The sequence below is a fragment of the Delphinapterus leucas genome, chromosome 7 (genome assembly GCF_059928025.1).
Source record: "Delphinapterus leucas isolate spDelLeu-1000000601 "Yukka" chromosome 7, BTC_Dleu_Yukka2, whole genome shotgun sequence".
NCBI classification, from domain to species: Eukaryota; Metazoa; Chordata; class Mammalia; order Artiodactyla; family Monodontidae; genus Delphinapterus; species Delphinapterus leucas.
In genome coordinates this window covers 62,561,559-62,586,503 of record NC_143135.1, presented here as the reverse complement: position 1 = coordinate 62,586,503, position 24,945 = coordinate 62,561,559, and the positions used below count along the sequence as shown (strand labels likewise).

Sequence of the window (24,945 nt, the reverse complement as noted above, 5' to 3'; positions counted from 1 at the left end):
TATATTATGTCGCATATACTTTTTATTAGTGAATTGTCATTTTTCTGGTCATTATGTGTCTGGGCAAAGTGATTTCAACTTAACATCCTTCCCCAGTACTTGGTGACCATTTTTGTAGGTAAGCTGTTTGATTCCATCATTTAAAGTTCAATTGTTTGAGCTTCCCTTGTGTGAAATGATAGCATATGATAGTCATAATAACCTGCCTTCCCCTAACCCCACACAGTGAGACTTCAGAGTGAAACATAAGTTCCCCAGTTACGTGTGTACAAATACGGAGCCCTCTCAATCATATAAACTTTCAGCTTGCCCTGGTGTACTTCCTACACATGATATTCTACTCAGTCTTTAGGCTGAGTATCATGCTGCTGAATATTCTGGAAAAGGCAGCATTACAAAAAGCCAGGTCCGATGAACTGAATGGCTGTTTGGCGCACTACCACGCACCGTCTTGTTTGAGAGCCCCTGAGGGCAAGACCACGTCTTACTCATCTCTGTCCACCCAGCACTTAGCACAGAGTCTGGCATTTAGTTGGTGCTCAATCGATGTTTATGACTGAAGCATCCCGTTCAGGCCAGAGAGGTGTTCTTCAGTCCAAAGGTCCAGGAGTTCTCCAGACATGTCTTTTTCCAAGACATGATAATATATTTTTAATATATATATTTTAATATATACTTAATATATTAAGAATATAAGATAATATATTTTAAACTCCCTTAACAAATGGTACTTGTTATTATCATTAAACAAGTAAGAACACTGCACCCCAGTGATCAGCTGTCCTCCGATGTGGGCAGACTGTTGCTGTCTCAGCCCTGCACCATGTTCAGTCTTTGTGGGAAGGGTTGATTGATGTCACTGAAGCTTTTGAAAGAGAGGGGGGTGTAGTGGCTATTGCTCTACTTTCCCAGAACCCCTCTCTCCCTTCCCTTCTAGTAACACATGTCTCCTGTCCCTTGTCATATAAGTAGACCGATAACAGTCGCCCCTTCTCCTGGCTTTAGGGATTGGTCCAGGGCTGAGCAGGTGCCCCAAGCTGGGTAAATGCTCGGAGTCCTCCCCTAGAAATATTTTCACTGGTGGAAAACATGTCTCTTTTGTCTCCACTTTGAGGTTATAAGGATGTAAGTTCAGAGGTGTCTCTGGTCAGAATTCCAGCCTCATGGGGAGAACATTCTCAGAAAAAGGAGCCAACTTTCAGGGGGAAGGCAGAGAGAGAATACGCGTAAGAGGAGCAGCGGGTGGAGGGGGAGGAGGTGGGATAAAAGAGGGAGGGTGATGCAGGGGGAGAGAGGGGGGCAAGAGAGGGAAATTAACAAAAAGACGCTGAGATCTGACAGCATGTGAGGCTCTGGGTCCAGGTCAGTAGCACCCTGCCTTTTCTGTTCGGTTACATGAAAAAATTAACATCTTCTTTATGCTTGGACTAGTTTAGATTGGATTTTTATCCTTGCAACTGAAAGAGCCCTAACTAAACATTGGAAGAAGGGAGTTGTGTCAGCACTTCTCAAACTTTACTGTGCACAGGACTCCCCTAGGATCCCGTCCAAATGCAGATTCTGATTCAGCAGGTCCGGATGGGGGTCTGAGGTTCAGTACTATCACAAGCTGCCAGGTGAAGCTCCAGCTGCTGCTCCACGGACCAAATTGAGTTGAAAGTGACTGACTACCTGGTACAAAATGTCACTGCCTCAGGGATCCTTTGTAGACACATCTGTTCTCTCTTTCCTTCTCTTCCTCAGCATCTGTGGGCTTCTTTCTTCCTTGGACCACTGCACATGCCCAGCCCTCCTGTTCTTAGTCACCCAGCACGTCCCCAGTCTTGTATGACACACATACCCCAGCACTCAGCCCAAACCACAGACAGGCACACCTTAACTAACCGGGCCCATTCCCTTTGAAGGCAGTTTAGGGAGCACATCTAAGTATCTGCTTTGGTCTCACACCCATCTCAAGGGTTTGACTTCTTAAAGCATTCCTTCCAAACATAAGCAGAACTCTCCTAGACAGAAGCCCGACCAGAAAATACGTCTACCACCTCATGACATCACTGTTGTTCACACAGGGACTTGGCAGGAGGAGGCTTATGGGAAAGTTTTAGAGACCCCCTAAAAATGAAATTTGCTGATTGACCTTTGGCGTTGGTAACTATTTCTTTCAGAATAACAAATATCTACAAAGGGAATGCCTGCTCTGCGCCAAGCGCTTGGGTAAGGAGGCTCTCTAAAATGCTTGGGGAAACTCAAGAAAATCTAGTCCCTTTTTTTGCCTCTCAGATTCTAATACTGCTTCCTGAGAGCACTCAAGTCTCTCCCTTGTTTTCCAGCTTCCTAGCTGAGATGGTATTTATAGAGGTTCTGGCAAAAGTTTTAGAAATCTGAGCAGCAAGTTTATGATGAAGGGATAGGATTTTTTTTTTTTTTTTGCGGTACGCGGGCCTCTCACTGTTGTGGCCTCTCCCTTTGCAGAGCACAGACTCCGGACGCGCAGGCTCAGTGGCCATGGCTCATGGGCCTAGCCACTCCGCGGCATGTGGGATCTTCCGGGACCAGGGCACGAACCCGTATCCCCTGCATCGGCAGGCGGGCTCTCAACCACTGCACCACCAGGGAAGCCCTGTCTTTGTTTTTGATCACTGCCCTTACTCCTCCGCCTCGCTTGGCTTCAGTATCTCCGCCCACTTTATTTCCCTGTCTCCTCCACTTACTTATATGTGTTTGTGGTTGTGGTGATGATGTCATTTGAAATGTGTTCACAGCCTTTTGAACATATTAGGAGACAAAAGCATTAATACATTCAAGAAATAACTTGATACAGCTTTATGATAATTTTCTAAGTTTCTAAATCACCTTTCAAGTTTTGCTCCTGGTCTCTTACAAACTTCCATTTTTCCTTCATTGCTTCTTCAACTTCCTCTCTTGTTACAACTGCTAATCCCTTTGACTTCTCCTCACTCAGGTCCTTTAGTAGGTTCCTTATGTGCCAAATCTGTTCATCCTTTAAGCGTTTATTCTGTCATGAATATCAACAGTTGTTAATTACATCTGCTGAAGTACTTCCATTGATTTCCCTCAAATAGAGTTACACATTGAGGTTTGCAAAATGAGAGATATTTAATGAAATAAGTTATTCAATAACATGTCTAAAGAACATATGGAATATGGAAGACTCAAAATTAAACCCATCAATACAGTAATCACTGAAGAGAAAGTTACATATTAAAACCTGCGTTATTAATCTGCCAGTCTATCACCCTGTCATAGGATCGGTGAACATTAAAATTAGATTTCAGAGGTCAGTTTCTTCAACTCCCACAAACACCTTGCTTTTCTAGGAAACATCGTTCATTTAGTCAGTATTTATGGGGCATCTACCATATGCCAGGTAGTCTTCTAGACACTAGGAATATATCAGTGAACAAAATAGACAAAAGTACTGCTCTTGTGGAATTTACATTATTCTTTGTTTTTCTCACAAATGACCCTAACTCTCTTGTTCTGGGGTGATGGTTACTATTTCAATACTCCATACCTGAAGTATGGACTGTGTTCCTTTTGTGAATATCCCACCTATGTTTCCAAGTTTCTTACTTAATCAACTTAGAGTTTATTCTTGTCCTTGCTAGCTTATTATGTATATGTAGAGATATTTTACTGTGTGTGAACTTAATACCTTTTCCTTGTAATTTTCTTAGCCTCCCTTTAAGTTTTAATCCTCACTTTCCTGGTGTCTCTCCTTCAATTTCTTAAACCTAATAAAATGCACATACTTAAAATATTCTAATACTTCTTTTAAAAATTATTTTTCCTATAATTTAACATTCTCTTTACTATAGCTTTTTCAACATTATATTTTATTTCTGATATTCACGTCTTTTATCCTCTTAACCTACATGGATACTCTACTGGAAGAGTATTTTCTTTCCCAAAATTTATTCTCTGGGCCAGTGATTCGCAGACTTCAATGTGTATACCCAACACTTGGGGATCTTTTTAAAATGCAGATTCTGGTTCAGTAAGTTTGGTATGAAGCCTGCAATTCTGCACTTCTGATAAGCTCCAGGTGATGCCAAGCCTGCTGGCCCACAACCCACAGTTTGGGTAGCAAACTTCTTTCAGGTAATCCAAATATCTGTGATTTATTGATAGTACTACGGCCTACTAAAACTCAATTCTTTAACACTTAATCCAACAAACTTTAAAGTTGAAGGCTGAAAAATTTGATTTCTAGTTTAATAAACTCCCTGGACAGGATTATGTAACCTTAGTGCTCTTTAAGTTATTCCACAGGCTGCGTGACATTATTGTCATTTCAGTGCATTAGAATTTTAATTTAAAACTTTGATAAGCTGAAAGAAAGCAACAGACAATTAACTTTATGATGATGCTCAGTATTGAGAAATACAGGCCCAAAAAAAAAAAAAAAAAAGACTGGGACTGGACAGGCTTTGAGTGATTAAAAAAAAATGGAAATAAAGATTAAAAAGATATGGGCTTCCCTGGTGGCGCAGTGGTTGAGAGTCCGCCTGCCAATGCAGGGGACATGGGCTCGTGCCCCGGTCCGGGAGGATCCCACGTGCCGCGGGGTGGCTGGGCCCGTGAGCCATGGCCGCTGAGCCTGCGCGTCCAGAGCCTGTGCTCCGCAATGGGAGAGGCCACAACAGTGAGAGGGCCGCATACCGCAAAAAAAAAAAAAAAAAGGTTAAAAAGATATGATATTCAAAATTTGGTCGTTTAACTTCTCTGATCTTTTGTTTGTAATATTCTAAAGTGTCATAATTCTGTCTCTGAAGAATTTTTAGTACCGAAGGGTTCATAATATGATATATCTGAAAACTGAATCTCTTTCCTTCTGTGTAAAATCTTATTGGGCATGATGTAAGCAGGAATGGTGGAATAAGACTTCTGAAAATCCTCTCCTTCATAAAAGCAATGAGAAAAAGTTGGCAAAAATTGTCAAAATCAACTTTTCAGAACTCTTGAAATGAAAGGCTTTGCAGTAACTTCCAGGGAGTGTTTATTCAAGAAAAATGGTTGAATCTTGGTAAGGACAAGTGAGCTTTGTGGCATTTTAACGTGCTCTAAAAACCAAAAGCCCAAGGTTACGGTAAAAACCAGCAACTTAGCAGCCTGGGGTTGAGGGTCATGGAGAGAAGTGAGGGGAACAGAACTCTTCCAAAGCTCAATTCCCAAATAACAGTCACTATTTGACCTATCTGGTAATTCCCTGGAAAATCCCACTGGGAAACCTTGTCTTTATTTGACCTGAGTCAGAGCTTACCCAGCGTGTGACCAGCCTTTTCCCAGATTGATGTTGGTCAAAAACAATCAGAGGCAGATGTTTGTCAAAAACAATCAACAATTGTTGAACATTACAGCTCCCTGAGGCGGTAGTAAAAGTTGAGGTAAACAACAAGCTGACCAAAAAACTTTAAAAGAAAGCTGCAGATGAGATGTCCATGGAGAGCTTTGAAAGCTCTGACATATTCCTGGGAATCTAAAAGGCCACATGCATGTATAGCGCATATATATAAATTTAATAACATCTATATTAAACTTCCCAAATCCTGTATGAATTTCAAATAGAAAGGAAATGTGTCTGACAATGTTATAAAATTCGCTATGTCTGAAAAATTATTTTGAGCTACATACCAAAATAAAATTTATTTAAATATATCCACCAATATGCTAAAAAATGACATTTATCTTACGAAGTACATTTATTATTTGAGGTAAGAATAATTATCACATTATAAAATAGAAGAAAGGAAATTTAGTAATTAAGTTACAAAGAAAGGATTAATTTTGTTTTGTTATAAGGCCATCTCATGGTCTTTTTTTTAACTTTTTAAGACTCAAGAACAAGAATAGAAGTTGCCAAAATAGGACACACAGTTCCCATCTACTATTCACCCAGCTTTCCCCAATGATAACATCTTATCTAATGATAGTACAGTATCAAAACCAGGAAATTGACATTGGTACAATGTTATTAACTGAACTAGAGACTTTATTTGGATTTCACCAGTTTTTACTTTTTTTTTTTTTAGTTATAGTTGTGATATTGTGATCTATAAAAATATATTTATTTGGTCATTCAGATGACTAAAACATATTTCTTAGCTATATTTGGTTTTCACCCATAGTTCCTGGTCCACAGTGCCCAAAACCCTTGGAATTTCTGCCATCAACAATTGGGTTTATGTTAATGAAAGTGACTTTTGAATCCCACAGGTGGGGAGAGAGGGAAGGGGCCTGGTTGCCAGGAGAACCAACCAAATTATTAGAGGGTTGGAACTTTCATTCCCTCCCCCTGATTTCCGGGGAAGGGAGAGGGACTTGAGGTTGAATCAGCCGCTATTGGCCAATGATTTAGTCAATCATGATTATGTAATGAAGCCTCCATTAAAACCGGAACAAGGAGCGTCTTTTGGTCCTTTTTGAGAGAGCTTCCATGTGACACTGTGCTGGGCCCCAAGCTTCACAAGGACAGAAGCTCCTTTGTTCAGGACTTTGCTCTATGTATCTCTTCATCTGGCTGTTGATTTTGATTCATATCCTTTAATACCCTTTTTATGATAAATCAGTAATCTAGTGAGTAAATGGGTTTTCCTGAGTTCTGGGAGCCATTCTAGCAAATTAATTGAAACTGAGGAAGGGGTTGTGCGAGCCTCTGATTTATAGCCAGTCGGTCAGAAGCACAAAAAACAACCTGGGCTTGCAGCTGGCGTCTGAAGTGGAGGGTGGTCTTGTGGGACTGAGCCCTTTACCTGTGGAATCTGACTCTATCTCCTGGTAGGTAGTGTCAGAGTTGAGCTGAACTCTCAGACACCCTGTTTGTGTCTGAGATTCTCTTGCTGGTGAGAGGAAGCCTCCACACATACAAGTTGGAACTGGGTCGGGAACCCTTTCAATAGGATTATGAATTCTGTCACATATACATATGAGAAGTATCACTATGAAGATGGCATTTGAAGCCATGATGTTAAATAAGATGATCCAGAGAGAGTTTAGAGTGAAAGAGAAGGATGGAGGTCAGAACCTTGATAAATACCCTAATTAAAGGGTGGTTCTAGGAAAAAAACAATGAAAACCAAGAAAAAATGATCAGAGAAGTAGAAGGAAATTTAAGAGTGATATCCTGGAACCCAAAGGAAAAAGAGTTTCAAGATGACAGGAGTGACTGCTGAAGGAGTAAGGGGTAAAGAAAGGACTACAAAGAGTCCATTGAACCTGGCTAACTGGTCATTAACAACTTTTTCTAGAGCGGCTGTAGCGGAATAGCAGGAGTGAAAGTATGTGTCGGGAAGTAAGGATGTGAACACACTGAACTATGAAATATCTAATGATGTAGTGGAGCAATGAATGCAAACAGAAAAAGAAAGATAATAAACATCTAAACAGAACTAAACACATAGGAAGAGATGATGGGTAGGAAGGAAGAGGGGCATTTCCGATTTCCACATAACTGAAGAGAAAAATATATCTTGCTAATGAGTCATGTTTAACTTAGCAATTTAAATATCTGTGACCTCAAATTTTTTTCCTCCCACTGGTGTTTGTGTGAATCAACTCAACATATATTTATTGAACATCTACTCATGCTGGGCCTTTCTGGAGAAACGAAGATAAGATTTGATTGCTGCTGCCTAAAGGGCTTTCAACTGAATAATGGAGAAATATTTTTACACAACATCCTACCTCAGATGGGGGGAATGAACAGGGGCTAGCCAAGAGAAGAGCATTTCAGGAAGAGGAAACAGCCTTTTTGTTGTAAAGGTACCATAGTAAGAAAAAGATTGGGTTTTCTAATATTTAAAAGAAGCAGGGGTAAGCAAAGGGTGGGGCGGCTGGAGACAAGATTGGAGAGGTGAGCAGAGGTCAGCTTTTGCAGGGCCTTGAAGACTTTAGGAAGGACTATGGATTTTACTTTCTGTGCAGTAGGAAGCCACTGCAGGGTTTTAAGCACTGAAAAGTTTACCGTATTCCAAGGGTGATTCTGGTTGCACTGTGGAAACTGTACTGGTTAGAGGAAGGATGTGTAAGAGAAGATGGTGGCTTAAACTGTGGCAATAGCAGCATAAATGGAAAGAAATAGATACATACGGTTGAGCTAGAGTCTGCATTACCATGCTCCTCACTGCTGGGTCCACTAGTGACTCCAAGATCTATCGCATTCTTGAGCTAATCCTCATGGAAACAAGAACTTTGTTTCTGGCTCCAGTTGATGGGTTATGGGAAAGTGATTCCTCAGTCCTGATCTGTTGTCCTTTGCACAACCAAATGGAAATCCCAAAGCTGGCCTGGGAGTTCCCATGCTGACCACTAGGGGGTGTGCATTGGCCCCTTGATGGCAGCTCACTCTCATGTGCTCTGGAATCACATGTGGAACCTGCCTCCAAGTGCCTAAGCCAGACTTCCCCTTTCCACTCTCATCCACAGACTTCAGTTTCTTAGGTCCTATTGCAAGTGACTGATTCTTCAGAATCATGACAATGTCAGGGTCACAGTTATATCACCACCGGGGCTTGTCTTGCCCAATACATATTTGCTGAACAAATGAACAAATTCCCCCTATAAGGAAGACAGGAATCCTCATTTTACAAGGGGGAAATTGAGGCTTACACCAGGTTGGCCAAAATGACATCAGCAGTAAGTTGTACAGTCAGGATGCAAATTTAGGTCTCTGACCCAAATTCTGTTAAAATTTGTAGATATAGTCTTTTTAGACAAAAGCCAAATAAAACAGGTGTGGAAATTTCAGGGTACATATAAAATAAATGTTTTAATAGTGGACACCCTCAGTATTTCCTCACTCATGAGAACCCTTAAGGGCTAAGTTGTATGCATCATTTACTGCTTCCTAACTTTATTTCTGTTGGTCCTGAGAGTCATATACAGCACCCCTTTGATAGTCACTTTATTCTAATTTCATAAAAATAAATCACTTAAACAATAAATTAGTCATTTTAACAACCGAGATTGTACTTTTCAGATAATATTTACATATGCACACACTCTGAAAATCTAAAGGAAAACAGATACAGAAATTTAAAATAGAGAACCAATGTTTTATAGTGTGGTTAAATAAGAATTTAAAAGATAAATGTGGTTGCAGAGCTTTAAATTTTTCAACATAAGATTCAGTGTCTGCATGATCTAAATAACACAATTCAAGCTGACTTCCTTTGACATTATCATTAATATAATAAGAACAGCAGTATCCTCTTGTCTCCCATGTACAAAAATGTATTTAAATATAGTGTAAATTTATCAACTCCAAGGGCTAAAGAAGATAATTTCCTAGAGTTCATTTCATCATAACTCACAATTTTTTAAAGCATTTGTGTAAATGTTTAATGACTAGATATTGGCTTTAAATTTTATACTTACTCTTTCATGATACTTTTGGTTCTTTTCTCTCATTTTCTTTATTTGAGCCATGAATCGTTCCACTGCATTTTCCTTTATTTGACAGCTGATAACAAAGACAAGATGTATTTTACGATTATTTGCCTTAGGAAAAACTAATGAGATAAAATTTAATCTAAATTAATTTGAATTGAAATAAAGTATTAAACATATTATAAAGACCCATTTAGGGATAAGAATCTTAAGTGAGTTTGTGTTTCTGAGTATCTTTTACTCACTAAAATATGGATTAGAGAGATAACTTCAAGTTTTTAAAACTTGTCGTTGTGGATGTGGTTTCATATACATTCCTGCATCACTGACAACCTGAATTTTCTGAACTGTATCAAACTCAAAGACACCACCAGATGTTTTCAGAATAATATCTGCCAGTAGCTGCCAGCTGCAACCTTATGGTCTCAAGGTCTCCGCTTGTAACTGTGTGATGATTTTGGACCCCAACCAATCCTTGCTTAACAAGCACCCTTACTTCTTGCCAGCTCCAATCCTAATTCTTGACAAACAACGTGTAACTGTGGTTTTTTGCCTATATAAGCCTCCCCATTTCATAGTCAGTGGAACACAATTCAAGTGTTTCTTGAATCTGTGTCTCCTGGGCTATAGTCCTCAGTTTGGCTTGTATAAAACTCTTTTCTATTTTTATTACAGGTTGTTTATTGAGTATTTGCCTCAACATAGTAATGTGTCGACTTCCTTCTTCCATGTAATTTCATTGAAAATTCTGAGAAAGAAAACAAATTTGGATTCCAAAAAAGAATCTATAATTTTATCTACTTTTTAAACCCACAACTATATCCATACCTATTTCTATCTCTATGTCCATACTCATTGTAGAAAACTAGGTTTGGGGGAATACGTATAAAGGAAAAAATAAAAACCACCATTACCTAGAGATGACCACTTTATAGATTTAGCATTATGTAATAAGATATTTTGAGAGAGGGAGAGAAAGACCACATTCACATAACTTTTAATACAGTATATTGTTATAATTGTTCTATTGTATTATTACTTATTATTGTTAATCTCTTACTGTGCCTAATTAATAAATTAAACTTTATAATAGGTATATATGTATAGGAAAAAACATAGTATATAAAGGGTTCGGTACTATCTGTGATTTCAGGCATCCACTGGGAGTCTAGGTGTGTAATCCCTGAGGATAAGGGGTGGGGGAGAGACTAAGAGATGATCACTTTATAGGTTCAACACTGGCAGTCTCAGCTTTTCACAAACAACCATATAGGTTCATGACTTTATTTTCTTGAGATAGATTTTGTTTTAAGTTAACTGTTTGGAATTGACTACCTACTGTGTGCCCTCGGCTCTTTGTCAGGAGCTGAGATTGTATAAGAGAAATATAAGATGCTGCCAGGGGACCCTTGGATAATCCTTCCTCAGATGGTGGAGGGAGGTGTCCTGGCTATTTGTCATGTGACAAAAGTCCTGTCACCTCGGAACACATGGAATGAGTAAAGCGTCACCGGAAGAGCACAGTAAGGCCTAGGCTGTTCCAGTCCATGAGATTATTTATTTAGTTTTAACAAAGGAAAGAGAACAAAAGCATGGGAATGTTCAACTTGCGTCTCTCACTAGATCATGAGAACTTTTAAACGTGTGCCTCTTTGTAAACCTCTGTTAAAGAGGAGAAAGACTGCCCTCTGGTTGACCCAGAAGAGAGAGAACGAGCTGTTAAGTGGATGTCATCACTGTGAGCCATGGAAGCAGATTAGAGACCAGATTGTAATCACAGAGCTGGACTTTTTGTCCACCTCTGCTAAGGCAAGATGAGCGAAGTTTTCAGTTATGCTGAGAAATGAGTGCAGGTACAATCTGGTCATCACTTAATTGTTATCTAGAAAATAAAGGGAACTTCGTTAAAAGTCCCTTCCCATGGATGTTTCTCTCTCAGTGTTCTGACCCTTTCGCTCACTATCTTCTAAAAAGAACATATGAATAGATTTGGAGTCTTGCAGGGAGATGGATTTTCCCTGAATGTTGTTAAAAACAATTCTCTTAAACAAAGGCCTAGTCACCAGCAGTGTGGACTCCTGACTTTCAACCTTGTTGCCCTCCAATAAATGGCTTCCCATTTCCAAAGCCCAAGTATTCCACAGGGGTCTGCTTATCTGACCCTTACCTAAACCCCCAGAGTCTGCTCTGCCCTCTCTCCCTCACTCTGCCATTTCTCACTTCCTAGACTGTGATAAGCTCTTCCTCACCCCAGCCTTTTTTCCATAAGCCTTCTGTCCATCACTCTGTCTCCTTAACACCTGTTCCTCTTTCAGAGGTTAGCTCAACATCGCTTCCTCAAACAAGCTTTTCCTGGTCTATTTCAAGTCCTTCAGTTACAACTAAGCCTGTGAGCCACAACTACTGAGCCCGCGAGCCACAACTACTGAAGTGCTTTTGAGCACTTCATTTTCCATTGGACTCATATGAGTCTTAGCAGCAATGATTGCCACTTATGTATGGGAACTTTGGGATTTCATAATCTAAGCTTACTGATAGTCGAGAAGTGCTTCACCGATAGGCAATTTGACTTCTTTTGGCGGTCTGTCTTGAAAATCCTTTTTATTTGTTTTCAACGTGTTTTCCATTGTGTTGCTTAGCTAGAAAGAAGAATACCTGTTTTAAAAAGAGGCATAGAAAGAATAAATAAATTCTTTGTCCCTCGACTTGTGTTTACGAGATAAAGCACTGCTGGGACTTAATTTAAAACTGGCTTTTCCATCCAGATTGCTTCCACGTCCCGAGAGCTAACATCCACCACAATGCTGGGACCTCATGAATCAACTGGATTCTTGAGTCTGGTGAGTTCCATGCTTAGCCCAGGTACAGCATTCCCCCACCCAAAACTGTCTGAGACTCACCTCTTACATTATCCATCAAAAACTGTTGCCCCTGTCAAGCTTCTTTAAGAGCAAGGGCTAAACTTTTTCAATCATTTAATGTCTCCACAATGTTTGGTAGAGTGCACCACATGTAACAGCAGCTCGATATATGTCTTTTAGTTTTTAAAAAGTAAGACAAAACAAAAGCACAACTTTCTATGAGCACCAAGAGACTAGGCTCCAAAAGAATTAGAACTGGGATCCAAAAGAATTAGGTTTGGCCAGGATTGTTATAAAGAACAAATAAAAGGACACATTAAAGTGTTTTTTAAATGGTGAAGAGGTTTACAAATGCAAAATAATAAGAAGAATGATAATAATAATGTGTTATCATTAACAGTAACTGTTCATCAGCTATTAATTGCTTTTGTAACTAATAATAAAAACTATGAAAACTAATATTTTTTAAACAAGAAAATCAGGCCCAAGGTTCTTAGATTTTTATGGGAAGCAGAAATAACTTTGTGGATTTGGTATGGATACTAATGCACATCTTTTAAGATCATAGTCTTCCTTGACAGATTTTTATCTTTTGATTTTTATTAATCTCAAGAAAATAAGTGCCTAACCTTCAATCAGTGTGTTAGTAGTTGGGTGTGGTAGAAAGAACATAACCTTTGTAATTATTTGTTAAAATGGCTGGAAACTCCATGAGAGTGGGGATGATGTAATTCTTGTGCATTACTGTATTTCCCCACCTAGCACAGTAGATGCAGTCCTTGTCAAATGAATGAATGGACAGGTGGATGAATCAGGCAGACATATTTTAATCCTAGATCCACCATCTTTTACCTGTGTGACCTTGAGTAGGTTACTGAATCTTTTTGAGCTTCAGTTCCATCATTTCCTAAAGTGAGAACAAAAATCTTATTCTAGGGCTTCCCTGGTGGCGCAGTGGTTGAGAGTCCGCCTGCCGATGCAGGGGACACGGGTTCATGCCCCGGTCCGGGAAGATCCCACATGCCGCGGAGCGGCTGGGCCTGTGAGCCATCGCCGCTGAGCCTGTGCGTCCGGAGCCTGTGCTCCGCAACGGGAAAGGCCACAACAGTGAGAGGCCCGCGTACCGCAAAAAAACAAAAACAAAAACAAAAAATCTTATTCTAAACGCTGTAGTAAGGATTAAATAAGTTAATATTTAAAGCACCTAGCATAGTGTCTGACATATAGAAAGAGCTTAATAAGCATTCTGCCCCTTTAGTTATGGCTCCAGATTATGCTTCTTTAAATGTCAGGTAACTAAAGCAGAGGATGTCTGCCTGCTGCCAAGTATGATGAGAGGTGTAAAGACTAATCCATGTGGTTTGCTGCTGTCAGCCTTCATTGTTGATTTGGATCACTGAATAGGCAATCTACATAGGTCATTCAGATCCAAAGTGGAGAAACTCTCTGAAATGAAAACATACTTTTCCCCTGCAGACATGCTGCTTACATAACCAGACCTCCAGCAAGGCTCAGTCTTTGTGGCTGAGACTTTTCTTTTCTAGCCAAGCATGTTCATCTCTGCATCCTAATAGATTCTAGTATTCATGCATGCAAACATACTACAATACTTTTTAACTGAAAATCACAAAGGTGACACATCAAAAAGATTTAACATATTAAGACACGGTAATATATTAAGGGATATCTTCTCAGATATGAAAGTATTAAGAATAATTCTATAAGCTACACACCAAAATGTTTCATTATATCATCACAGGTCACAGAAACTTATCAGCTAGGAAAAAAATTTGCTTTCTTTTGTTTCAGATGTAGAATTGAATTTTTATATTATTTTCTATTTTAGAATTTGAATGTTTAAATTGACTGTTGCACAAAAACATAGCATGTTGTCAAATGTTTCATTTTATAATAACAGTATTTAACAAAAACTTTTACTATAAAATATTTTATTTAAAAGGTAAAGCAACATTAATTTCTAATTTTTTTTCTGAGTCATATAGAAGAGATCAAGAGTTATGGTTCCCACCTATGGTACCCATCTGGTGCTGGAGGAAAAATGACCTCATCTTGCCCAATTACTTCAGTTACCTGGCTCTAATGTTTTCAGCTCTCTGACCAATGTACAATTAGTTACCTAACTGCAGCTCACGGCAGAGGATTTTAATAAAATATGACTGAAAATGTAGATCCATTAAGCACAAATGATTTGTGCATAAACTATATTAAGATTCATTGTTTCACACACTTTACAGAAAATTAGTAAGCCAACTGGACTGCCTGCTTAATAGCTGCCTTTTTGCAATGAGCTAATGACATTGCCTCAAAATGTACTTTTGCGTTAATGTACTACAAACAACGGGGATTTTAATAAACATTTACAAGGATTTACAGTTCCTGACCACCTAGAGGATTTCTATCTCAGCATGTCTTTTTTCTTTTGATGTGGACCATTTTTTTAAAGTCTTTATTGAATTTGTTACAATATTGCTTCTGTTTTATGTTTTGGTTTTCTGGCCCTGAGGCATGTGGGATCTTAGCTCCCCAACCAGGGATTGAACCCTCACCCTCTGCACTGGAAGGCGAAGTCTTAACCACTGGATTTCCAGGGAAGTCCTGGATTTCTATCTCAGCAAAAGGTGAGAATTCTAGAAAAATAGTCACAAAGTAACGTAATTACCTTCCAGGAAGATTTCACTTAAAATAATTCCTGACAGACATCTAATCGGCTTTGTCAGTAATTTCAAACATCTATTTAGTGCCTGTTCTCTGTATGGCAGTTTTCCTGGCCCTTGGTTATAAAATGTAGAAGAGGTGAGATCTCTACTCAGACTGAAGCATACTCCAGCAGAACTTAAAAAAAAAAAAGAGCAACTTTAAAAGGCTTGAGAAAACCATACAAGTAATGAATGCTAGAGAGATCTTCGCCCAGGGCATGACCTTTTGTGCGTGTCCGTTTTTCCTCTCCCAACTCTGTTTGGGCATCAATAACACACACTATATATAGTGAGGGCAGGTGAGGAGGGTGGGTTTGAAGGACTCAGGTATCCAGCCTTTTCAGAGACTATTTCATAATCATTTTCTGTCAGAAAATGTTTCAAAAAATATTCCCCAAATGCTTCTCAGTGAAAAGCAAGAAGTCTATTTAGTAGAAAGGGACATATAGTAGCCATCTTCTTCAAATGAGCTGTTATCCCATAATGCTTTACTTGACTTTGCAAAATTACCCAAAAAACAAGGAGTGTGTCCCTTCCTGCACAGTCTCAGGATCCTGGCTCAATACCTAGAAAGCTCCTAATGACTTTTCTCATGACTTTGTGGAGCCATGAATATCCAGAAGCCTCCTAACGACTCCTTTCAAATCTTGTGGAGGCTGGGAGGGGTGGCAATTCTGCCCTAATACCTTTCCAGACGTTTGAAATGGATCCTGTTTTTTAGCTAATGTTTTATATAAATGTAGATTAAAATGGAAGATGTTTACTTAATAGCATTAGTAATGACAAAAGTTCTGAATAAGATTCCATCAGGGGTTGACAGCACAATTTAGTTAAAAGGTCTCTATATGGGTGCCGGAAGTCTTAAAGTGTATTCATGGCTTTACCATTAACAAGCTATAACATTATGTAAATCTAACAACAACAATAATAATGAAGTACTTCCAAGACCCTTTGTTAAAGAGCAAACTTAAAAGGCACACGTCTAACTATCAAGGCACTCATCTTCAGCAAAACATAACTCCTTAAATACTGAATAGTAACTACTTCAGCAACTCATATCTTTGGGAATTCAAACACAGATGTTGGCACATAGGTCAGCATCTCCCATGGGCACAAACTAGATGTTCAATAAATGTCTGATGTAAATGACTGACTGGCAAATAAATAATGCATGCTCACTTTCTTTCCTAGTGGCCCTATTTATTTGCTCATAACGTTGTATATACCCTGAATTTGGAAAGTAAAATAACTTTTAAACTCAAATTCTCAATTCGGCTAGAACACATTTTCAATACAATTGAAAATATTTTAGAAATGCTCTCCAGCACGTGTTAAAAAAAACAAAAACAAAAACAAACCCCTGAATGCATTTAAAGCCTCTTAGTAGTGATATCACCTAACAGTTAGTTTTACAAAATTTCAGACCCATCTCTTTTTGTATAGATTATGTATATATAGCCCCAAACAGCTTTAAAATGTAAGATAGAGCCAGTTTTGAGATATGATAAATAACTATACATTCAAATCTAGGTATTTAAAAATATCTAGATGGATGACATTTTCACTTGCATGACTGACAATGTGCATTACATTAGCATGTATTTTCTTTACCAATACAAATCCTTTGGTTAGTGGCACATTTCGGAACTACAGATCTCAAATTATATTGGATTCTTAGCTTAAAAATTGGTGTCTTTTGATCCAGAATTGCTAATAACAAATAGTTGGAAAAGCAGTATATTACACTAACTTTTCTAGCAACCGGAACTACATTTTTTTCAACTCCTACTGTCCTTCAATTTTAGAAGTGTCAAAAAACAAAAGAAACATAACTGTGAAGAGAATATTGTAAGGATAATGGAAAGACATGCAGTACCTTTACACTCTGATGGTGGAGGAGAACAAAAAGCCTTCTCTCCTTCAAAGAGCAGTGGTGAATAAAGACGACCAACTGGGGCTGGGTCTTGGGGCTGGTGGAAAGGAAATCCATGAGCAATTATTACACACACTGATAAACACCCAGTCTTCTTATTTTCCTTCTCTGCCTTCACAGAAACCTTTTCTTCCCTCTCAGATGGGACATCTCCTCCCACCTCCCAACGGTTTCATCAAGTCTCTCCGCCCAGCAGAGCATTATGGGGTAAGAAGAGAATGAGGAAACAAATAGGCCGCTATACAAATCTAACAAGTTAATAAAAGAAAGAAACCAAGTGTCCTGTTTAGAAGGATGCTGCCAAGCAGCCAGGGCAAAAAGCTGAAACCAGCCTATGGATTGGGTGGGTGAGGGTGAAACGCCATCAAGCCCACACGGAGCACTTATAAGGTACCTGCAGTGGGAGGGGTTCTGTGCTGGTACGGAGAAGGGTTCCAGGGTTTGCGGGGTACTCATTCTAAAGGCATTCACCAGACTGGGAATTCAGTGAGAAGAGACTAAGAAGATGAGTCTAGACCTAGCTCCTCCACCAGGGAGTTTTATAACCTCGGACAGGTCTCTAACCCCCTCTAACCCTCAGTTTCTCTTCCATCTTTCCTACTTCCTGTCGGAGTTATTAATGAGGCTCTAATGCTTTGGAAAATTGTCAAGTGATAAAGCCCCATACAAATGGAAGGCATTAGTTTACTGAGCACCTACTGTGTGCTAGAGACTGTGAGGGCAAACCTGAATCAAATTCAGATCTGAAAACCTAGAAAGGCAAATAAGCAATGTATCCAGGGGTTCTATTGCAAGGCGGAAAAAGAGATGGGTTAATATTCCGATCAGATCAAAAGTTCTTCCTCCCTCTGTGTCTCCTGGGTGAAAAGGAAGGGTCGGCCTATGAGAATCCTTCTCAGCGGCTCCTAACCGCCCAGAATTTCGCCCGGCGCGGGACCCCAGAAGGTTGGGACCACAGGACCATTTTGCGGCAGAGTAAGCAGCAGGGCTGTTGGGGTGGGGCGGAGATGCTCGTAAAGTCTTAAGTGTCAGACTGGAAGGACTCGGGGCCGAGCGAGGAGGCTAGGCAGCCTTCTGACCTCCCCTCGACGGCTTCCAGGTGCGGATACACAGTAACGGGTCCGGAAGTAGTACTCGCGTCGGGCCGGCGGACCAGGCCCACTCACTCCACAGCCGTCGCCGCGGCGCCCTCCGTTTCCAAGGCGACCGGCGAGCTAGGGCCTCCCCCGCCCACCACCAAACAGCCGCGAGCGGCGGGCCAGGCGCGCCACCTGGTGGCAGCAAGGGGAACAATCAGGCCGAGGTCTCGCGCTGCCTCCCTGAGGGTACCGCGCCCTCCCACCTTCTTCCCGCGGGGTTGTCACCGCGGCAAGCCACCCAGCTTACTCCACAAGGCGCGCTCGCCCAGCTTGCCTCCCTCTAGTGGCAAACCGGGAAGTGGTGAGAAGTGTCGAGACTTGACGTCCGGGCTCTGTGTTGTGACCGTAAGACGCTCACTTGTTTCTTCCCCTGTAAAATGAGACGTCAGGACTGGTCTGTGGTTTTCAAGCAGCGCGTAGCATCCTACGATGTTGGGATGTGTGCGCGTGACGGGGATTCAGCGCGCCCCCGCCACCCCTACCAGCCCCTTCCACCTGGGCAGCTTTTCTCCTGTCTACTTTTGTTTTGTGTAAGAGTTCTTTTAACTCCAAACAGAAGTGCAAACCCCTGGACTAAATGCTTATAAGGTAACTTACAGCTTTAAAAGTCCTTGATCCGGCTTGTTTTCTTTCTCGTTTTACTTTTTTGCTTCTAAACCTTAAGAAAACCAGTATAGGTTTTGTCTTTCCCTCTGTTTCCACTTTTGGCAGCTCTCTCCTAATTCAGGGGGAAAAAATATCACACACCTACACCGCTAACGTTCCTCTTTTCCTCATCTGCGTTCGTTCTCATTCTCTGCCTCAAGACAATTTCTTACATCCTGAGAGCACTTAGTTAGTCAATTATTCATCCTTTTGTCCCCAGAAGACAAAAATGAGGCGCTCTCTAGGGCCTCCACTCTCTGCATAAGTCTCCTGTTTGGCATTCTTGAATTTGATTAAAAAAATACATTTTCATATGTTTTATGATTAATGCTGTTACATTAATACATATTAAGAACTTAAGGAAGGGAACTGAAGCAGTGAATAAAAATATTAATTACCTTTGGTTAAGGTAGTTTTTCTCATCAGTAAAAAGTCGTCCAAAACCTAGCCAGTTTGAGATCATTTATGTCTCCTATCTCATTCAAACCGCCCTTTATTCTATTAGTGTTATATATTTCTTTAGGGCCAATTATAATAATAACAACAGGTGGGGATATGGGGTAAAATTATTGAATAGAGTTCGATGCAAGAGGGACAAAAAAAAGCCACCACACAAATTTTTTAAAGTATGGGGATTTTTTTGTTGCTGTTCAATGGAAAAACAATTTTGTGATTCTTCAGTACTTTGAATTCATTCCTAAATCACTTTCTATAAATCTTAGGACAGTTTCTTTTGCTACAGCCTGGGCCCATGGTCAAAAATGTACTTTTACCCTATCATTTATCTCCTGTGCAGTTTTTCTTATGGTGTTTGCCAGTTTGTGGTCAAACAGTGAAGCCAGATAAAAACCATTTGCAGAGTTTCCTTATTTGACCTTGATTTTCTGTTAGCCTTGCCATGTTGAATGAGGCAGAAATAGAGGCAGGAGAGTTTCTGTGGTAGAAAAAGCCAAATATGTTGTCTGATTTTGGCAAAAACACAAAGAACTTGTTTGGTATGTTCTGTTGCTAAGCATTTTATACTTTAAAATCTATTTTCATTACCTCTGCAAATAGACCATAAGACAACTAAATGTATTAATATTAAATCTCACAATAATTTTTAGGAACACAAGCTAGTGATTAACCCATTGGCTTTGTAAACCAGTTCAAACTTCTAGTAAATCAGAGCTTTTACTGACAACAAAGTTACTTTTTTTTTTTTTTTTTTTTTTGCGGTAGGCGGGCCTTTCACTGTTGTGGCCTCTCCCGCTGCGGAGCACAGGCTCCGGACGCGGAGGCTCAGCGGCCATGCCTCACAGGCCCAGCCGCTCTGCGGCATGTGGGATCTTCCCGGACTGGGGCACAAACCTGCGTCCCCTGCATCGGCAGGAGGACTCTCAACCACTGCGCCACCAGGGAAGCCCCAAAGTTATTTTTGAGAAATATAAAAGCCCTGCTATAACTTCTTATCCAAAAACTTTGTTCCTGACAAATTTGAAACAGTTAAATTGGTGTTTTGCCAAAAAAAAAAGTCATAAAGTAAAATATTCTCTTGAGGGGAAAAGTTTACATCACCTTTAAGCAGGCATGGTGACAAACTCATAGAGGAGATTATGTTTTGACCCACCATCAACAGCATGATGAGTCTCAAAAGAACTTAGCTAAGTGAAAAAGCCGAGTGTGAGAAATTATATACTACATCACATGAACTTCTAGAAAATCCTGAAAGCAGATCACTGGTTGCCTAGTGCTGATGGGGGGAATGAGGGGATTGACTACAAGAGGGCAGGAGGGAACTTTTTAGGATGAAGGAAATGTTCTATAACTTGATTGCAGTGGTGGTGTATGTATTTGTTAAAACTCATCAAATTATCTTTAAATGGGTGCATTGTATATAAATTATATGTTTAAAAGTTAATTTAAAAAATAGCTAAAGTTATTTGACAACTCCTCTCATCAAGAGATGGAGGTCTCTGTTTCCTCTTCTTGAATCTGGTGGTCTTTATGACTGCTTCAACCAAGAGAATATGGCAGAAATGACTCTATGTTACTTCCAAGGCTAGGTCATAAAAACTCATGCAGCTTCTTCCAGGTTCTTTTGCTCTGAGGGAGGCCAGCTGCCACGTAAAAAGTCTACTTTGAGACGACCATGCTAGAGAGAGCACGTGTAGGCTCTGTGGTTAACCAACTGAGTCCTGCCTTCCAGCCCACAAAGTGCCAGGCCTGTGAGTGAAGCCACCTTGGATCCTCCCAACCAGCCCATGCCTCAGCTGACTGTTGCTGAGTTGATCTCATTGATGCCACAAGGAGCAAGAGATCACCAATTACTAACCTACAGAATCTGAGATTCGGTTGTTTTAAGCCACTGAGCTTTGATAGTGCATTAGTTGTCCATCGCTATATGACAAATTACCCCAACGTTTAGTGATTCAAGACAACAATAATCACTTATTATCTCATGGTTTCTATGCATCAGGAATTTCGGAGCAAATTGACTGGGCAGTTCTAACTTGGGGTATCTCATGAGGGCAGATGTTGGACAGATTCTGTCTCTGCCTAAAGGAGCTTTCAGTCTAGGAAGAGGGAGGGGCAGACAAATTAATAGGCAACTGCAACAGAGCTGGATAACCCCTGGAACAGGGGTAGAAGCAGAGTGCTAAGGGAAAACCGAGCCCAGCCTTGAGGGTCAAGGAAGAATTCCTAGAGGAAGTGAGGTCTAAACTGAGTTTTGACAGCGGGCAGGAATGAGTCAGTTTGGAGGGTGTGAGAGGGGCTGGGACAGAGGCCTGGGCATGTACAAAGGCCTAGAGGTGAAAATGAACATGATGAGTTTCTCATGGAGCTGAAAGAAATTTACTAATGGTTAGATCATAGGGTCCCAGAGAGAAGAAAGGAGCGAGAGGGGAGGCTGGAGAAGCAAGAAGGGGCAGATCCTGATGGGTCCTCTGAACCACGCTCTTTTATGATAACAAATGTTCACTCTGGCCCCAGTGTGGAGGAGGATGGGAGAAGTCAGGATGGGGACAATTTCCAGGATGAACTCCAATGACCACAGTTCCAATCTTTTTCTGCCTAAGAGCCTCTGCCTTAGGTCTAGTTTCTGGTCCAAGAAATGTCTCAGGATCTGCCTTTTTTTTGCCAGACTGCAGCGACTGGCAAAAAGAATGACCTCATCTTCCTGGTTCAAGTTATCAGCTTGCCTAATCTCTGGAGCCTTCTATGACTCAGGTGAGATGCCTACCTCCACACCAGGAAGTAGTCTATGAAGCTCCGCCTCCAGCAAACATATGAAAGGAATTATTATTTTATTATTCTTTATGGAGTATAATTGCTTTACAATGGTGTGTTAGTTTCTGCTGTATCACAAAGTGAACAGCTATACGTATACATATATCCCCATATCTCCTCCCTCTTGCATCTGCCTCCCACCCTCCCTATCCCACCCCTCTAGGGGGAGCTGATCTCCCTGTGCTATGTGGCTACTTCCCACTCGCGATCTATTTTACACTTGGTAGTGTATAGATGTCCGTGCCACTCTCTCATGGAGTAACACTACCTCATATCTGGAGAATAGGGCAGTATAGATAATAATTTCCACCTTTTAAGGACTGTATTCATATAATTTTTTCCCCCTTGATTTTTTTATTATTGTAGTAAGAACACATGAGATCTGCCCTCTTAACAAAATCTTAAGTGTATAATACAATATTGTTAGCTATAGGCACTATATTTAATAGCAGATGTCTAAAATTTATGCATCTGGCATAAATGAAACTTTGTTGAATAGCAGCTCCCCATTTCCCCCTCCTATGAGCTTGATTATTTTAGATATTCTGTATAAGTGGAATCATGTAGTATTTGTCCTTCTGTGACTGGCTTTATCCATGTTTATCCATGTTGTTGCAAATGGTAGTATTTTCTTCTTCCATTAAAGATACGTAATATTGCATTATATGAATGTACCATGTTTTGTTTATCCATTCATTTATCAATGGACATTGAAGTTGTTTCCATATTTTGGTTATTGTGACTAACACTGCAGTGAACACAGGAGTGCAGATATCTCTTTGAGATCCTGATTTCAATTCTTTTGGATAAATACCCAGAAATGGGATTGCTGGATCCTATGGTAGTTCTATTTTAAATTTTTTGAAGAACCTCCCTATGTTTTTTTCCAAATTTTAAAATTGCAATTCAGTAGCTTTCCTGTCTATCAGAAACACTGATTTAGAATAGACTATGGGAAAATGTGTCATATAAAAATATCACAAAAAGAACAAAGGGTTTAACTACATACTGCTAGCATATGTTCAAAACCTAAATAATAGTTTTTTTAAAGTTCTCAAAACTTTTGACTTAGTATATTGCATTGGAAAGGAAATGCGTGCCTGAAGAGAAAATATATAACATTGAAGAATGTCAATTCTTTCCAAAGAAATGTGTAAGTTTAATGCAGATCTACAAAAAAGTATTTGTTTGCAGAAGGGAAAATAATTGGGACATTTTCAGGACTATAAATCAATATTAGCACATCCAAGGTAGTGTGCTGTATTTTTAAATGAAAAGAAATAATGAGGTTTTGGGTTACTCCCTACACTTCATATGGTGTTGAAAAATACTAAATATTTTACCTTTTATACAGCACGCTAGCTAAGAAAACCATTGCAAAAGACCACATTATGTGATTCCTTTTAGAAGATATTTCCAGAAAAAGAAAAAATTTCCAGAGACAAAAATTGAGAGAGGGGGCTTCCCTGGTGGCGCAGTGGTTGAGAGTCCGCCTGCCGATGCAGGGGACACGGGTTCGTGCCCCGGTCGGGGAAGATCCCACATGCCGCGGAGCGGCTGGGCCCGTGAGCCATGGCCGCTGAGCCTGCGCGTCCGGAGCCTGTGCTCCGCAACGGGAGAGGCCACAACAGTGAGAGGCCCACGTACCACAAGAAAAAAAAATTGAGAGACTTCAGTTAGGGCTGTACACAGTAGGGTCACCAGCAGGGGGACCACTTGGAGAGAGAACTGTCCAAATGAGGGATGTGTAGCTCAACAGGGCGCTGCGGAGAGAAGTCTTTGGGTGCTGAAATTGAAAGATCCTTCTAGTGAATGCACTTGACTTTGCGAATTGCTCATTGTGGTGTCTAGAGAGACTGAGAGACATAGGATACAGAACCACACTTTGTTGATCTTATTTTCTTTAAGAACATGAAATTTGGAGTAAGTCCAGAGTTTTTCTGAAGCTGCTTACCAGCTGTGTGACCTTGGATAAGTTACTTCTCTTTTCTGCACCGCAATTCCTCATCTGTAAATGGAGATAATATTGCATACCTCTCTGGGCCGTTTGGAAGATTAAATAAATGCCTGGTACAATTCCTGACACGTAGTAGGTTCTCAGTAAATATTAATTCTCCATCATACTCCTTCTAAAATATTATTTTAGAGGGAATGCCAGAAAGTAGGAAAAGTGGAGCTCTTCTGAGTCATATTTCCCATGTGGCTGGTCTGGTGGGACCCAAATATGCCTCTCTGACCCAGCTGCAAACCTGTACACCCAGCTGCCTACTCAACGTCAGTTAGAGGTATCACAGGCACATCATGCCCCAAACTCATTATCTCCTACCCCCTCTAACCTGCCCCTTCTCCTCGAGGCTGTGTCCATATTCAGTCAATAGCACCAGCATCTACTTAGCTGTTCAAGCCTGAAGATGGGAATTATTCTCAACTCTTTCCTTTCCCCAGACCCTAGACCTAATCAACCTTCGAGTTCTGTCAGGCTACCTAGAAATTCGGTAGATTGAACCCATTCATTAATTTTAATCAAAAATATTTGTTGAGCAGCTCGCTTTGAGCTAAGCACCATGTCAGGTTCCGTCTTCACTGCCTTCTCCCTAATCCGGGTCACAGTTTCCTCCTATTGACTGAAGAAATAGGTTCCCAACTAGTTGCCCTGAATCTACTTTTTATTTCCTCTAATCCTTTCTCCACGTTCTTCCAGAGATTCATTCCTTTGCTTAAGACCTTAACTGGCTTCCCACAGAGCCCTCAGGAAAAAATTACTGACACAACTGGTAAGGCTTTCTAAAATCCAGGCCCCCCAGGTCTAGGGCAGGTTCCCTGCTATGTGCTCCAGTCACTGGTTGGGTTCCCCCAGAAACACACCTTGAGACTGAGATTTGAGTGCAAGTTGTTAATTTAGGAGGTAGTCTCAGGGAGCTCTGGTAGGAGGATGGGGAAATGAGGTGGGAAGGAAAAGAAGCCAATTCAGCATG

General features: G+C 40.5%; 2 protein-coding genes across 5 annotated transcripts in view; one reads left to right on the top strand and one right to left on the bottom strand.

Annotated features, from left to right (window-relative positions):
* CCDC83 (coiled-coil domain containing 83) overlaps positions 1–14,041 on the bottom strand; it is a 39,910-nt gene extending 25,869 nt beyond the window's left edge. Inside the window, exons 1-3 of the mRNA XM_089914188.1 lie at positions 11,938–14,041; positions 9,394–9,478; positions 2,851–3,013 (exon numbers count right to left, since the gene is read on the bottom strand). Coding sequence (XP_089770314.1) covers positions 2,851–3,013; positions 9,394–9,478; positions 11,938–12,032 — 343 coding nt within the window. The 5' untranslated portion in view covers positions 12,033–14,041. The remainder of the gene's footprint in view (positions 1–2,850; positions 3,014–9,393; positions 9,479–11,937) is intronic.
* LOC149748753 (uncharacterized) overlaps positions 1–24,945 on the top strand; it is a 43,575-nt gene that overhangs the window by 6,986 nt on the left and 11,644 nt on the right. Inside the window, exons 2-5 of one of the 4 annotated variants that reach the window (XM_089914185.1) lie at positions 12,171–12,245; positions 14,791–14,905; positions 17,058–17,123; positions 21,825–21,910. In XM_089914185.1, the coding sequence (XP_089770311.1) occupies positions 12,171–12,245; positions 14,791–14,905; positions 17,058–17,123; positions 21,825–21,850 (282 nt within the window). In that variant the 3' untranslated portion in view covers positions 21,851–21,910. Of the gene's footprint in view, positions 1–12,170; positions 12,246–14,790; positions 14,906–17,036; positions 17,124–21,824; positions 21,911–24,945 lie in introns of all 4 variants that reach the window. The other 3 variants (XM_089914184.1, XM_089914183.1, XM_089914182.1) reach the window with 3 other exon arrangements.